Below are 16250 nucleotides of genomic sequence, written 5' to 3'. Positions count from 1 at the left end.
TGACTTCCGTGTCATAATCATCATGTTTGGGCGTGTCATTCACCTTCATTATCTATTCACGCCACTTGATACCAAATTTGGTATATGTGGAGCTAGCAAAGCGGCCGCGAGCGTGCTATGAGCGTAGCATGTAGTCATGTTTTACATGAGACGCATATCATGATTATCATGTTCGGGCGTGTAATTTAACTTAGCCTTCTGTTGACGTCATGCAATACCAATTTGGTATATATGAAGCTAGAGAAACGACCGCGAGCACATCATGACGGTGGCATGTGGTCGTGTTGTTACACGACACGCATCTCATGATTATCATGTTTGGACCAGTCACATACCTTCGTCGTCCATTCACGTCTCGTATTACCAAACTTGGAATATGTGAATCTATAGCGAAACGGCGGTGAGAGCATCATGAAGGGCCCAATATACTTCAACGTAACGCTGACGAGCTCACGCTCGGCGCAGTGACGCTACGTTAGCAAAACGCGAACATTCTATAGTCTGACGCTAGACGCGACCAGCGTCTGCCCGGCGGCAACCGGTGCGAAATGCAACATGCTGCATTTCGCACCAACGACGTTACCCAGAATGCACCGCGCCTGCCAAGCTTTGTGACGAAGGGACGCCGTGCGTGCTCAAACGTACATGCTTCAAAGAAGTGCAGTGCGGCGCGTTCCTGCGAGTATATACCAGGCAGGTCGGTGACTGGAGTGGCATCACCGGCATGACGCGACGAAACGAACGCTGGAGCACACGCGCACCGGGTCACGTCTAAATGTATTTGCGGCTTGAGTGTGGCATGTAGTCATGCTCTTACATGACAAGCATCTGTTTGCATGAGTCACATACCTTCATCATCCATTCACGTGACGTAATACCAAATTTGTTGTTACATGACACGCATCACATGATTATCATGCTTGCACAAGTCGCATCCCTTTGTCGTCCATTCACGTCCCTTAATACTTAATACTTTGTGTATGTGAAGCTAGCGAAACGGCTGCGAGGGCTTCATGAGTGTGGCTTGTAGTCATAATGTCACATGACACGCATCTCATCGTTATCATGTTTGCACCAGTCACATACCTTCATGATGGTTCAGCGAACTGGGAGCGCGGGGGTAAACACAGACACAAAGCAAAGAGGAGGCACACAGCACGGGCGCTCATGCTGTGTGCCTCCTCTTTGCTTTGTGTCTGTGTTTACTCCCGCGCTCCCAGTTCGCTGAACCATTATGAATTACCAACTAGCCCACCTTTCCCTCCTATTGTCACATACATTCGTCATCCATACGCTTGACGTAACGCCGAATTTGGTATATGTGAAGCTAGCGAGACGGCTGCGAACGCATCATGAGCTTGGCGTGTAGTCATGACTCATTACTTACATGACATGCATGTCATGATTTCCCCGTTAGGGTCTGTCGCTTGTGTTCACCATGTAATCATGTCATATCATACCTGTTTCGCAACATGCCTGGTGAACGAGACCACCGCAAGAGCAGCACGACCATAAAATGTAAATCATAACATTTATGACATACATATAATGATTTTCATGTTATGACTAGTCAAATATTCTCATCATACAGTCATGTTATGCCATACCAAGTTTGGTATCGATACCATTACCCAAACGGCCAGGGACGCTAAAAGTCGTAGGTGGCTAAATAGATAGATAGATAGATGGATAGATAGATAGATAGACAGATAGATAGATAGATAGATAGATAGATAGATAGATAGATAGATAGATAGATAGATAGATAGATAGATAGATAGATAGATAGATAGATAGATAGATAGATAGATAGATAGATAGATACGCTCAAAGTCACCGAAGTTCTCTAAGAAATGCTTCGCAATTAAAAGCAATTGGTGCACAAATATGAGAACCCATAATAACATGTCAATGTTCTGTATGTGTATCTTTTACTAGAAAAGACATACATAAGTAATTCTAAGGACCGTAGCGTTTATCCCGCTGCGCTGACCATGCAACGATTGCACGAAAAGGCAAGTGTTTCTAACGCTTTGCTAAGACGACACGGTGGTTGCACCTACCCGTCACATGGCGTTCCACACCTTATCACCTCCGAGACGGGCGGGCACGCCGTGCGCTTCGATTTCCAAGATAACTGCCAGATAGCGCTCATGTCTCACGTGTGACGTGGCTTGGTGCGCTCGTTCGCCTCCGCTGCATGCTCGAGGCACTCTAACGCAGCGTCTCCAGAATACCATTCACCGATTCACCATCTTTCGACGACGTTTGCAGTGTAACAAGGAGATACGGGGCCATTTTTTGTTCCCGCGCTACTAAATGCCACTACACATTAAATACCCTGGCCCAGTGATGTTGACGGGCGCAATCTTGCTCCAGACTGGAACGCATTCGCCGGACCTGCGGCGCTGGAACAGCGTGCCCTGCCACGCGTGGCCCTTGTAAACCTCGGCGATGATGCACTCGGCCACCTCCGCCTTCAGGGCTCCGGTGCGATGCAGTTCTTGGGCGTTCTCGCCCAGCAATTCCTCTGCCGTGTAGCCCACTAGCCTCTCAGCTGCGTGGTTCATGAACTGCACAGAACACGACGTTTACATACCGCTATTCTTACAGAATAAACGTTTCGTGTTATGGCACTGTTACGAAGCACAGGCCATCGTTAATACGTAATAAGTTTTATTGTGCAACAAAAGACATGGTGAAAGATGCGCAGGCCGTTTTTGATACGCAATGAGCTTTATAGCGCAACAAAAAGGCAGTCACAATTGTGTGACCCGTATAATTGTCACAAGTGTGTGGCCCGTATAATTGTCCGTATCTGGCTCTTTAAAGCCTCATTATACAAATGCTTAGCGTCGCGTTTCGGGTGTACTGGCATAAGCGTGTGTGCACGGGAAGGAGTGGTTGCAGTCTTCAGTGACATAGGAAGGGGGGGGGGTGCAAGATCTGCCCCATACATATACTTAATAGGGAGGGGGGTCGCTGCAATGAACACCCCCCCCCCCTCTTAAGGGAAACCCTGAGAACGTGCTGGTACCACTGAGAAGGATACTTACAACAATAGCGAAAGTTGGGCTATTTGATGGTTCATACTTGGGAAGGAAAAACAGCGCAAAAATAAAGACAAGGACAGAGGAAGAGACGACACCGCGCTGAACCAACCCCACCTAGATTTTTTTTCCAAGCAAGAAGGACACTTAGCAGCCGCTAGCTTCTTCTTCAGTTGATTTGATTTTGGGCAAGCCGTTTTTGACGAACGCTCACAAGTCACGCATGAATAAACACACAGAAAGCTTCACAACTCTCAACATTGTGTACCAGTAGGAAGAAAGTTGTAGCCTAACTTGCTAGGGAGCCTTCATACGCACGCACATGAAGGCTCCTTATAACTTGCCAGATGTAGGTTTTTCTTTGCCACTGATTACTTATTGGAACGCGTAACGAACAATTCAGAGCCTGAATGTCCTACGAGACGGAACAACACGTCCTCTAGGAAGATGCCTGCCGCATGAGAAGAAAAAACAGCTGCCACACCCTTTCCCTCCTTCATTTTCAAAATGTTCTCTGTTGCTAGTGTCACCTGTTGCGGACGGTGCAACAACGCTACACTTTGCATAGCCTCCGAAACAGTGGTGCACAGTTGCAGGTCTCGAACAACTCTCGACTGACGCGACCCTATGGGCCGCAGATGAAAAACGCTTAGCTGGTACCAAAGAGGATTAAAGAAAAATTGCTCGAGTGGAAGCTCCCGCAATGCCTTGCCAGCAGAACTGAAGCCACCTTTTGCCACTGCCAAGATGGCGGAAACATGCTCTTTTCTGATAGTGCCCACTTGAAGATCAAGTGGCTTTGATATGTTATGTAAATTCTACGTTAGTTCTATAATAAAAGAAAGTTGTTCACGACGAAACAACACACAGAAACGAGTATGGGTCACTGAATCTTCAAAGAACTTTGCCTCCGATTAGAGGTTCACTAAGGAAAAGTAGTGACTGTAAGACGCACTTGGAGCACTATGTGACCCGACGAAGTTCACACTCGTTGGGCGTGCGAGGGAAACACTTCGTTTTTCATCGCTGAACGATGATACTTTATTATGCCCCTAGTAAGATGGCCGCCACAGCCGCCATCTTGCCAGAGGAACGACTTCACTTTGGCGCAATCATTTCCACTCCAGCAACTTTTTAAATCCTCCTTGGCTGGTACCGCCCGTCGCCGTGATGATAGCGTCGGTCGCGAGTGCCACCGCGCGGAGCTTGTTTAAAACTGAAGGCAGGCCAACTCCGCTGAGAGCGCGAGCCATTCCTCAGGCATCTTTCTAGAGGAGGCGTTGGACGGAATGTACAACGAGAATAAATGTTCAACGACACTGGGGGTCGCCACCTGGCGAACGAGTCCTACGGACGCGAATCATATCGGCTCCAGCTCAGGTCCATTTTCAAGAAGATTTTCTTTCTGGCGACCTGTTGCAATGATAGGAACTTGTTCCTAGCATCACCCCTGTCAAGCCTATTCCGTACTCCAACCTCTGAGAGCGCTTCTAAACGTCATAACGCTTTCAAAAGTTCTTAGGCGAGGTCCGCCTCGCTAACCCTAACAAGCCGGAGACGCCGCTTGGACGTGCCCAGCCCGCCGCCCCGCTCTACAGCGGATGGCGAGCGTCGCAGCCGACGAGAAGCACTCATTGCCCTCTCGCTCCACGGACCACATGATGATTACGCAGACCAGCCAAGACGCCGATACGTAGGCTAGCAGTGAGCACAACGCACATCCATGGATCACTATTACCAAGAGAGCGAACAAACGCCGACAGCTGCAACCCCATACCGTACCGACTGAGCAGCTGCCCAGCACGCCGTCTGAGCCCGCCCTACGCCAGAGCCGGCCTAAGACGCGTCTACCAAGACTCCCACCGCTCCCTGCCGAGGACTACAAGATAGCAATCCGTCCCCATGGTGGATTGAATCTGAGGAAGGTTACAATCTGACTGTTGCACACGAGAGGCGTTGAACGAAATAGCTACTTCTTTAAGGAACGAATTCGCAGCTATGATGCAGGTAGAAATGCAGAAAATGAAGGATAGCATTATGGCTGAACTAACAGCTCCACTCCAACAATTGATCCAGCAGGCCCTGCAACCTGCTGTCCAGCAGAGTGTAACGGATGTTAAACAGAAGATATCGTCTGCACTTGGCCAACCTAATATTGCGCCATCTGCACCAAAACGCACCACCCGACACGTGAAACACAGCGACCGCATCCTTACATACGCCCCTCCCGTTTCCTATCACCGTCCCGAAAAACCGTCCCAACAGCCGCAGCTGCTGCAGTCCCGCTTCCCACCAACCTCCACCAAGATTTAGCACAGTCTGAAATGCCTCCGTGTACTACCGAGGCCCCGCTATTGCATGATCATAGCGAGAAACCGTAGGCCAACGCGTGACACCCCTCAACTCCTACGTGTGTGGCAGTGGAATTTCAGAGGGTATCGTAGGAAACGCGGAGCTCTAACGCAATTCATTGCGACGCAGGGGATTACTCGCGATGTCATAGCGTTACAAGAAGTACAATGTACCCTTACGCTTCCGGGTTACACCACATACACGGACGTAACGAACAATACACCAGATCGCACAGCTACATTAGTTTCTAAGCATGTCACTGTCATAAAACACACCTTTCAAAGCACCTCCATCTCGCACGTGCTTCTCGAATTAGTCCCATGCTCTCGCTCCAGTAGCAGCCTGTACGTGCTTAACGTTTACAGTGCACCTAACGCCAGGAACGATGACTTCGGTAATCTATTTGCACAAATATGCAAGTTGGGCAAACACATAGTTATTGTAGGAGATTTCAATGCCCCCCATCCGGCTTGGGGCTACGCAACAGAAACGCCTAAAGGCCGACGACTCGCACAGGTTCTCGCAATTCATCGCATGACCCTGCTGACAGAACCTGATCAACCCACTCGCCTAGGTAATAGTGTGAGCAGGGACACATGCCCCGACCTCACGATAGTCAAGGGCGTTAGTCACCATTCCTGGTGCAACCTCATGGTGAATCTATGCAGTGATCCCCATATACTAACTACAGAGCTCCAAGTAGCAGCCACGCGTGCCCCAGAGCGCATCATAAAACTAACAAATTGGGATGCATTTAGGCGTAATCATACAACTACCCATCAGGACTCTCCTTCCCTAGAGGCGTGGATATTATAACTTCAGTCCGATTTTCAAACAGCTACCAAACTCAACACTGCGACGACAGAAACGCCGGATGTGGACCGGCATTTGCTGCATCTTTGGGATGCCCACAGAGGCTTGACACGGTTGTGGCGGCGGCAGAAACATAACCAAAAACTTCGTCTCCGAATTGCCCAACTAGCTACTGAGGCACATGACTATGCGAACATCCTCACTAGCAACAATTGGCAGAACTTGTGCGATCGACTCAACGGCTCACTAAGTACACCTAGAACGTGGCGTATACTCCAAGCTCTCTTAAATCCTACGCAGACAAAATCACACACTGTTAACGCAATCCGCACCATTCTCCACAAATCAGGGCTCGACGATACCACTCTGCTGCACACCTTAAAGCAACACTAGGTATCCACGGGCCCCCGTCCCGCCTATCGTGATTATCCACACGTACACGATACGCCTCTAGATGAAGACATTACAGAAGCAGAGGTTAGGGCAGCTTTGCAAAGCATTAAGCATAACACAGCACCCAAGACAGACGGGATTACGTACACACTTCTGCGTAATTTAGATGACCAGTCCATCGAATATTTAACCGCTTTTTACTACGAACATTGGAACAACGGCACGCTACCACAGGAGTGGCAACACGCAGAAATCATACTTATTTCAAAGCCTGGCAAGCCGCTATATCTTCGGAATCTTCGCCCTATATCCTTAACTTCATGTGTAGCTAAACTCTTTGAATGCGTTGTACTCTCTCGACTACAACCATTTCTCGAAGACAATCACTTTTTTCCTGATACACTATTCGGCTACCGTCTTTGTATCTCTACACAGGACGTATTATTACAGCTTAAGCAGGATGTGTTAGATAGCCCCACTTCAAACCAGGTCCGAGCTATTCTGGCCCTGGATCTGAAGGGTGCCTTTGACAACGTCTCTCACGACCTTATTCTTGACAATCTCGCTTCATCTAGTGTGGCTCAGGTTTATACAATTACGTCAGGTCCTTTCTTTCTGACCGCACGGCCACTATTGGGATTGGAGACCTCCGGTCGGACGTCATTCGTCTCGCAGGCAGAGGAACACCACAGGGCTCGGTTCTCTCGCCCACTTTGTTCAACGTAGCTATGGCTTAACTCCCTTCCCTATTACAACAGGTTCCCAACATCAAGCATGCCATTTATTCAGATGACTACACAATTTGGGCAACCAAAAGATCAGACGGAACCATTCAGGACGCCCTACGGGAAGCTGTGTCTGTGGTACAAGACTATGCTGATGCCGGCAGCCTTACGTGCTCAGTGGACAAGTCAGAGTTGTTATTGGTATACAAGCGGCGCCACAAAACCACTGATTCTCCTGACATTTCGCTGTTTCTTGATAGCCGTCCTATGCCTCTGGTACCACGAATTCGCATTTTAGGCCTCTACCTTCAGTCCGACGGCAAGGCCTCGCACACTACACACCTTCTGGCTCAGCAGATAACTCAAATTACACACATAATTCAAGGCATCACCAATCGCAGGAGAGGCCTCTGTGAGAAGGATGTCCTCCACTTAGTACAAGCACTCATAGTTAGTCGGCTCACCTATCATTTTCCCTTTCACGATCTCACGCTAGCTCAAATAAAAAAAGATGGATATCCTTCTATGGACAGCTGTGAAGGCGGCTCTCGGCTTGCCTCTACACGCATCTACACAACGCCTCCTTCAACTAGGAGTCCACAACACCGTAACCAAACTCATCGAGGTCCAGCACAACAGTCAGCTCTAACAGCTCAGGGAGACCCGTCAGGGCTGCGCTATCCTGTCTCGTCTTGGCTACCCGATTCCCAAAAAGCCTGTACAAGTACCGCGAAATAAACTTGCTTCTACTGTCCGCGCACTCATCAAAGTGCCTCCGATTCCACGCAATATGAATCCCTCCCGCCACGCCGGTCGTCAACGTGCCCGAGTTCAGGCTATGACACGCGTTTTCGGTGATGGTACCTTAGACTTACAAGTACTTTACACTGATGCGGCACGCTACCCAGAGAAATCAGCCATGTGTTTAGTCGTGACAGATGACAAAGACGCCCTTGTGGCGTCTGCCACACTTCGCACTACAAACAGTTGTCTGGCAGAGGAGGGAGCTCTTGCTCTGGCAATTGTTCACGCTACGACACTGTCACATGACTCCCCTGTCACTATTGTAACAGATTCACAAGCTGCTTGACGTGCTTTCGCTCAAGGACTTGTGGCTGCACATACACACAATATCCTCTCTTCTGTCTCACTGTCCGCATTACGTCCTGTGCGTATCGTCTGGACTCCTGGACACGCTTCTCTCCATGGTAATGAACGCGTTCATGCGGTTGCCCGACAGATGACCGGCTGGGCTCCATTGGAAAAGCTTTCCAATCCATACAACGCATCGGCAGAGCCACTAAACTACAACGCTACGCTGGAGTACTTCCGACAGAGACGTTATACGGATCCTCCCCCTCATCCTTCACTTAACAGAGCAGATGCTGTCGCTTGGCGGCAACTACAGACCAATTAATTTCCTTGCCTTTATATGCTAAACCGCTTTCATCCGACTCTCTACTCCTCCTACTGACCCTTCAGTGGATCCGTACCGACGGTGTACCACTCCACGTGGGAATGCTCTGCCCCACAGGGCGTTCCTCCCAATCCCACCCCTTCCTCTTCGGAGTCTGCACTGCTCAGCTTACGCCGGCAGGAACAGCAGCAGCTGGTCCAGCGGGCTCGCAGGGTCGCGCAAGGCAATGGGGCCCTGGACTGAGGGCCCCACCAAAAGAAGGCTCAGTGTGCATTTGTTATTAATAAACGTTTATTCTCTCTCTCTCAACGACACTAAAAGTCTCAGTAGACACTAAATGTCTACTGAGACTAAATGTGCAACGAGAATAAATGTGCAACGAGAAGAAATGCGCAACGAGAATAAATGTCCAATTAGACTAAGTCTCCAACCAAGACTGTACGTCCAATGACTCTAAATGTCCAACCGAAAAGAAATAGCCAATTTAGAAGAGAATGCGACGTAGTTTGAAATTTGTCAGACAACTTAAAAGAAATTTGTCAGAAACTAACGCAAGAACACATTTTTTGTGTGCTTTGGAAATATTGGCTGTTTGAGGCGTTGGCAGGCCGCCGTATTATTGTTTCCAAATTAATTTTTTGCTGCATTCATCATTATTTCAACTTTTCATAGCTTTATTTTTACTTGTTATTTTTTGTTTTCGTGTGTATACTGAATACTTATTTTATTTTGCTATCTTCGCATTTTTTGTGTAATGCAGCCACATTTATCGTATATCTATGTACTTATATATCTATCTAGCTATCTATATTGCCGCCTACCTCTGTGTGCTCTTGAGATCCCCCTATTAATTTGGGGTAAACTAAAATAAGTAGGGGAGGGTAAAATGGTTTGCGGAATATCACTTGCTGGTCATGACAAGGATAATGTAAACCTTCGTCAGATTCCATGTACATTGGGAACGGATGTTATGCGAAACATGCAGAGGGAAGGTGACTGGATCGTTAATTTTTTATTGAGCTAAACGTAGCAAAATGACGCTAAAGATATGTACAGTGCCACTTTTTATTAAAGAGAACAGGGCGACGCATGGCTTATGCGCTCCGGCGGCTGCTGGCAGCTCGTTCAAGTGGGAGCAAGAGCAACCACAGTCTCTTTTCGCGTCATCTCGCGGCGACCAAAACAACCATTCCTTGCTGATATAGAAAGGCAAGATTGCAACCCCTCCCCCTTCAAGGTGATTACCGGCTTTGGCGTAATCGCCTTGAAGGGGGGGGGGGGGTCATTCTTGTCACTGGTTCCAGATCAGCAACGAATGGTTGTTTTCCTCGGCGCAAGATGACGCAAAAAGAGACTGTGGTTGCTCTCGCTCCCGCTTGAACGCGCTGCCAGCAGCCGCCGGAGCGCGCAGGCCACGCGTTCCTGTGTTTTCTTTCATAAAAACTGGCACTGTACAAATTTACGCACAGTCACATGTTTACCGCTGCGTAACGATGCCAACAGCAACATGGTTGTTAGCAACACTAGAAGCGGTAAGTTGATGTGTAGAGCTTGTGCCAGCGAGGATGGCGGCCCTGGACACTGCTAGATAAATGATCTTCCGTGGATGGCGCTTTACTGCAATTGCCGTTAACCCGACGTGATGTCTGTAGGATAGGAGCATGTATGTACTGGTTATAAGATTCAATATTCAGCATTGCAACCACAATTGACGTTTTACGAACAGTACAGTCTACTTATAAACAGTTCCGAGACCTGGCGTGCCTCTGTGGTAGAATATTTGATCGGAATGCAGAATGCTGGAGTTCAATTCCCGCTGGGACCATAGTATATATTCTCTGCGTTCGTTGTCACAATGCTGCTTGTAGCCTGGCTGGATGTACAGTCGTCAGATAACACCCGTAGTCACGTGACATGTTACGTCTCGCTCCGCTCTATGTAGCACTAACCCAACTAAAATAAAGTTGTTGTTCACCCGACTGCTAGCCTCGCTACACAGTGGCAGCGAAACCCAGGTGATGCATCGATGGCGTCTGCGTTATTTCCACAACCGAAGCTCATGGAGGCCTCACAGCACTCCTGGATTGCCTGGAAAACTTGGGAAAGTAATTTTCTGCTGTGTTCCACTGCTACGAAGTGTAATTAACAGCCAAAGGATGTTCAAGCAGCCACTTTGCTAGTTGCCATACTCGAAGAAACTCGAAAGGCTTAAAGTACTTTCAAGTTCGAGGAAGTGGAAGACAGAAATGATGTGGAAGTTCTGATTAAGAAATTCGAAGAGTACTACAGGCCCGCGACCAACTTGACGTTTCAAGAATTTTTTTTCGGTTCTAGAAACCAAAAGATAGGTAACTAACAGAACGAGGGGCTAACAGAACTGCCTGTGTTTGCGAAGAACTGTGAATTCGGGAGTCTGGACGACCACATGTTCTGCAGCCGAATCATTTTGGGCACAACGGATAAGAGCCTTCCGCAAAGACTGATAGCGGAAAACCCGACGTACGGAAAGACTGTCGACATGTGCTGCGCGCATGAACAAAGCAAAGAGTACTTCAGAGAGATTAGTCAAGCCACAGGATCAAGTGAAGGCACTCTATAGTAAATGCAGTCGCAATAGATAAAAATCGTTGCTACAAACGTGGGGGTCAAGTGCACTGCAGTGACATGTGTCTAGTGAGAGGGCGAAATGCCGAAAGTGTGGAAGGCTAAACCATTTCGCCAGGGGATGTAGGTCATCCAAGTACCAGCGAAAATTCAGCCAACAAATACGAGATCTGCGAGCAAAAGAGAACGTTTTTTTTTACTAACCTTGACTGTCAGCGCGATCGACAGTGATGACTGGAGCACTACTGGGTACATCGAGGGCTATCCAATCACATGCAAGCCAGATGCTGGTGCCAACTGCTGTGTAATATCAAGAAGCGATGTTGCGAAACTGCCAGATGAACTTCAGCAAGCTTGCGACGTTAAGCTCGCAGCATATTTAGGGCACACCACAGTCGCGCATGCGAAAATTGAGTTGATGCTTTCAGCGAACGACAGAACCAAAGAACAATTTTTTTTTGTCGAACAAGACGTACCTGCCACTTTGTGTGGTGCAGCAGCTGAAAGCCTTGGCTTCATCTAATATATGCGAGACATACAGCATGAACTGTACACGCCAGTGCAATCTTTCGAAGTCGTCTTCGAAAGACTTGGGAAACTGAAAGACTTCGGGTATGACCTGAAGCTCAAGCCAAACGCAGTGGGAGTCGTCGTTCCAGCGAAAAGGGTTCCTTTGGATGTTCAGGGCAAAGTCAAGGCTGAGCTGCAGCGCATGGAAGCCCAAGGCGTCATCGCTAAGGTAACCGAGCCAACCGAGTGGTCTAGCCATATGATAACAGTTGTTAAAAAGGACGAGGTTAGAATTTGCCTGGATCCTACGGCGCTTAACAGAGTGCTGCTGCGGGAGTGTGACCCATTCCAACCCTAGAAGCCGCAGCCTCGCAACTATCCGGTGCCAAGTACTTTGCAACGCTCGACGTGGCGTCAGGGTTCTGGCAAATTAAGCCAACCGAATCAAGCTCAAAATTCTGCACGATAAAGCACGCTGCACGGGCGTTATCGGTTTATTCGAATGCCTTTCGGCATCGCATGAGCCCAGAAATTTTTTAGGCAGCTATGCATCGCATGCTGGAAGGCTTGCCGTGCGTAGCCGTGATAATGGATGACATGTTGCTTTGGGGCCACACAAAAGAGGAGCAAGACCACAACCTGTCAATTTTGTTGTTACGCTGTCGTACAAACAGCCTCAAGCTTAACCTAAAGAAATGCACCTTTTTGCAGCCTCAAGACCGCTACCTCGGGCGCATTCTTAGCACTGAAGGCCTCTGCCTGGACTCAGGTCTAGTGAAAGACATACTGGGAATGGAAAATCCAAAGAATTGTAAGGAACTCTTAAGTCTTTTTAGGCATGAATTGTGCAAACGCTTCATTCCTAACATGTCCGACGGGACAGACTCACTAAGAACATTGCTGCATCAAGACATTGCGTGGATTCGGACTGACTCGCAGCAGCGAAGTTATGGAATGTTGCGTTAAAGCTTGGCAAATGCGCCAGTTCTTGCTTTCTTCAACGCAAATAGGCCAGTAACCCTTTCGGTCGACGCCAGCCGAACGGGCGTTAACACTGTGCTTATTCAAGGCGGCCGTCCCGTCGCATACTCGTCACGTTCACTAACAGAGGCGTAGCAATGTTACGCTCAAATTGGAACGGAAACTATGACAATAGCGCATGGTGGCGTCATGTTTCACGATCACATCTTTTGCCAAGAAATGTGATCGTTGAGACAGATCACCACCCTTTAACATCACCGATCACCGATCTTATTAAATTTATCTACAAGCCAGGGAAAGAGCTCTTCATAGCTGACGCCTTATCTTGGTTTCCCAGCGAACAGTTCATGCAAGAAGAAACGGAGCAATGTCAAGTGAATGTGCTTGAATACATTTCATCTTCGCAGCAGTGCTTGAGGGATCTTTGTGCTGCAACAAATGAAGATCCTGCCCTGGTCAAACTTCGAGGTTACGCCGAAACAAGTTGGCTCGAAAAAAGCGAGGTGCCCGAAAGAGTTCGTCAGTCCTACAAGGAGGAGCTTTACACACAGGATGGTCTTGCTTTTCGTAGCAGCAAGGTAGTTATACCAACTTCACAGAACCAAGAAATTATGCTGCTGCGTCACGCTGCGCACCCGGAAGTTGAAAAGATGAAGGCGCGGGCAAGAGACATCATGTACTGGCCAATCATGTCGCGTGAAAAAGACCAATTTTGCAAAAACTGCAGGGTCTGTCAGAAGTATCAACTGCGGAACGCTAAAAATGCCTCTCCACAGCCCCGACATCCCAAAGCTGCCCTGAGAATGTGCTGGCATGGACCTCTTTTTCCATGAGGGCTATGTATTTGCCATAATATCAGACTTCTATTCTTTTTTTGAGATCAGTTAACTCCGGCAGAGCCCTGCTCGCGCTCCGACATTATGGTGCACAAAATTGCTCGCCACACATGGCTTACCGTCACAGCTCTGCAATGATAAGGGCCCGCAATTAAACAGCCAGCTTTTCAAATAGTCTTGCGACAACTAGGTGTTATTTATATTACGACAAGTCCTTATCTCCTTCGTGCTAATGGTATCACAAAAAGAGCCGCACAGGAAGCTAAAAGGCTTCTAAAGAAATGTCACGCAACCGGGTTGATTTTTATTTGGCGTTGCTGGAATAGCGCAACACCCCCAGAGATGATATAAGTTCCCTGTGCACAGACTAATGGGACGACAAACCAGGACTCTGCTGCCTTTGTCAAACAGCCACCCGGAACTAGAGGCTGTTCCAAGCAAAACCGTTCACAGCAGACTCCAAAAGATTCGTTAACGCCAGAAGGTCTATTACAACTGTGCAACGAAAAAACTACTGACCCTGTCGCTACGCCAGCCAGTGTCCGCATACAACACCCTCCAGCGAACGTGCGGGTGAAGCCGGGGAAACCGGTTGGCGGCCATCTTGCTCCAGGCAAGAGAGAGCGCAGACAACGTATTCAGCGCGCCTCCGTGGCGGCTTTTCCGAATGAAACGGGGCACTTAGTGTAATTAATTTCACTCGCATTTTTTTCTTCGTGTTAGATAAACAAGATCTGTACAAAGCCGTCAGTTACGATAATACACGTGAGCCGTACGCGATTACGTATTAGCGAATATGCACTACAACGGTTAGCTGCTGTAAGTGCGGATTCGCTTGCAATTCTCGAAATGAGGCTCACGGTGGAAGCAACACAGGGGTATATGAGTTTTTATTCATTCAAGGCTTTATACAATTTCCAAAAGCACATACAATAAAACAGAAACAATTCACACGAAAACGGCCTGATTCCCAAAACGCAGGTTATATCAGGCAACTCTATAACAACACACTAAAATTGCAAAAAATATAGAATATACCAGCTGCTCCGCTTTGTTCAACGCTGGTTCTCATCTGTACCTTACAGATTTTAAATATAATAGTCCTTGTCAGCTGGGTTCGTACCCCACTGCGCGAGTTCTTGCGGTTGATTTCTTTGGAAATGTGGTGAAGCCTGATTGTTATATACAGGTTGGCAATCTTTTTCGCCAAAACGTAGATGTGATTGTCGAGTGGATCGCAGTCCAACAGATGAGGCTCTAACTCAGAAAATAATGCTTGTTCAAACACCTCCGTTAACACCTCTACCATGAGGCGATCACTGTTTGCATGCAATGATTTTAGGTCCTTACATTGAACCTGTAGGGCACGAAGCCCTTTCTCCACAGTGTGGCAGATCTTCAAGACGTCTTTCGATGGCGCCATGGGCTCGGACAAGAAGCTATTGAATTTCAGGCGAGAAAGTTGCTTCAAAGACCTCAAGGCCTTTTTCTGACAAAAGTTTCCTCTCTTTTAGCTCCTTGATCAAATTTTCTGACGCATCACACCGCTTGCTTATCCTTCTTTTGGATTGCTGCAGTGTCTTAACTTTCTTCTTTAGTTGGAGAACCTCTTGTGCAGACTCCTCTGCCTTGGAACGGTACCAATCCTTCGCTGGCGAAGAAGGCTCAGATGGCATTTAAACCGCTGCCTCAGCACTGACGACAGGTGACAGCGCAGTCCGACACTTAGGGGCCTCTCGCTTTCTTTTCGCCTGCAAGAAAAAAAAAATCAGTTATGCTCCAAAGTTCAGAAGCCGGGTAAAATGGTCCCACCCACTGCTTAGACTGACTAGAAATGGGATTACTACCTTGGGGATCTTTTTATAGTTTCGGTGCGGAAGTTTAGCGTGCCCGTATTTATGCACGCACAGTGAAAAAAAAAAAAGTTGGACAAGTAAGTGTACGTGACGTGCGCTTTGTCAGAGAGTGGTGTGATTTTGAACAGCACGTAGGAAACGAGAAACTGTGCCTACACATTCGGAAATCTATAGCCTATTTACCGTAACGAAAATGTACATTCGTGATAGTATTCACTGGTTTCTGGAGATGCGCAGGGAACGCAGGAAAAATGGTAGGAATGCTCCCTGGTCGCAGTCTGGTCGTTTGGCCCGTCCTGTCAAAGCAGTTGGCTTCAAAGTGCTCCGAGCAGAGAACGTCCGCATTCTTAGGCTCCCAGCGATCCCTCCGAACAGCACGCTGCCATGCGTCACGCAGCGTCTTGTCTTTCGGAAACCTGCGGTACCACACGCACAAAATAGGTTATTCAACTTCTACTCGCCAGCTGAAAAATGCTAATGAAAGTAAGTTTTCAGCTGAAACCGCACTTCTCGAATGAGGTAGCGCGCCGAAGGAGACAAGCGATTGAAAGCGCTTTTTCCCGCGTACTTACACGTGAAAAGTGATTCCTGGCTTCTGCTTCGCACGTTTAGTGCAGCCGAAGGCGACATACGAGCTCACCATAACGTCCGGAATCGTGTCAACTTCCTTTAGAACTGCACAAAATCCGCACAGAACAAAAGAACGAGGGACA

General features: G+C 48.1%; 1 protein-coding gene and 1 long non-coding RNA gene across 12 annotated transcripts in view; both read right to left on the bottom strand.

Annotated features, from left to right (window-relative positions):
• Positions 1-16250, bottom strand: part of LOC119165999 (high affinity cAMP-specific and IBMX-insensitive 3',5'-cyclic phosphodiesterase 8B) — a 404448-nt gene that overhangs the window by 219570 nt on the left and 168628 nt on the right. For 10 of the 11 annotated variants that reach the window (XR_012884029.1, XR_012884034.1, XR_012884037.1 and 7 more), the window contains one exon: positions 2341-2573. The exons of the other annotated variant lie outside the window; for it this stretch is intronic. Coding sequence is in view for 7 of the 10 variants with exons in the window: in XM_075865579.1 (XP_075721694.1) it covers positions 2341-2573 (233 nt within the window). In the remaining 3 variants the exon portion in view is untranslated. The remainder of the gene's footprint in view (positions 1-2340; positions 2574-16250) is intronic. 11 annotated transcript variants of the gene reach the window in all.
• On the bottom strand, positions 14546-15987 carry LOC119168666 (uncharacterized). Its single transcript, XR_012885845.1, has 2 exons — positions 15755-15987; positions 14546-15432 (listed from the first exon to the last, which is right to left on the bottom strand). It is a non-coding gene; the product is annotated as an uncharacterized LOC119168666 (long non-coding RNA).

The sequence above is a fragment of the Rhipicephalus microplus genome, chromosome 1 (assembly GCF_043290135.1).
Source record: "Rhipicephalus microplus isolate Deutch F79 chromosome 1, USDA_Rmic, whole genome shotgun sequence".
NCBI classification, from domain to species: Eukaryota; Metazoa; Arthropoda; class Arachnida; order Ixodida; family Ixodidae; genus Rhipicephalus; species Rhipicephalus microplus.
This window is presented reverse-complemented; position numbering and strand designations above follow the sequence as displayed.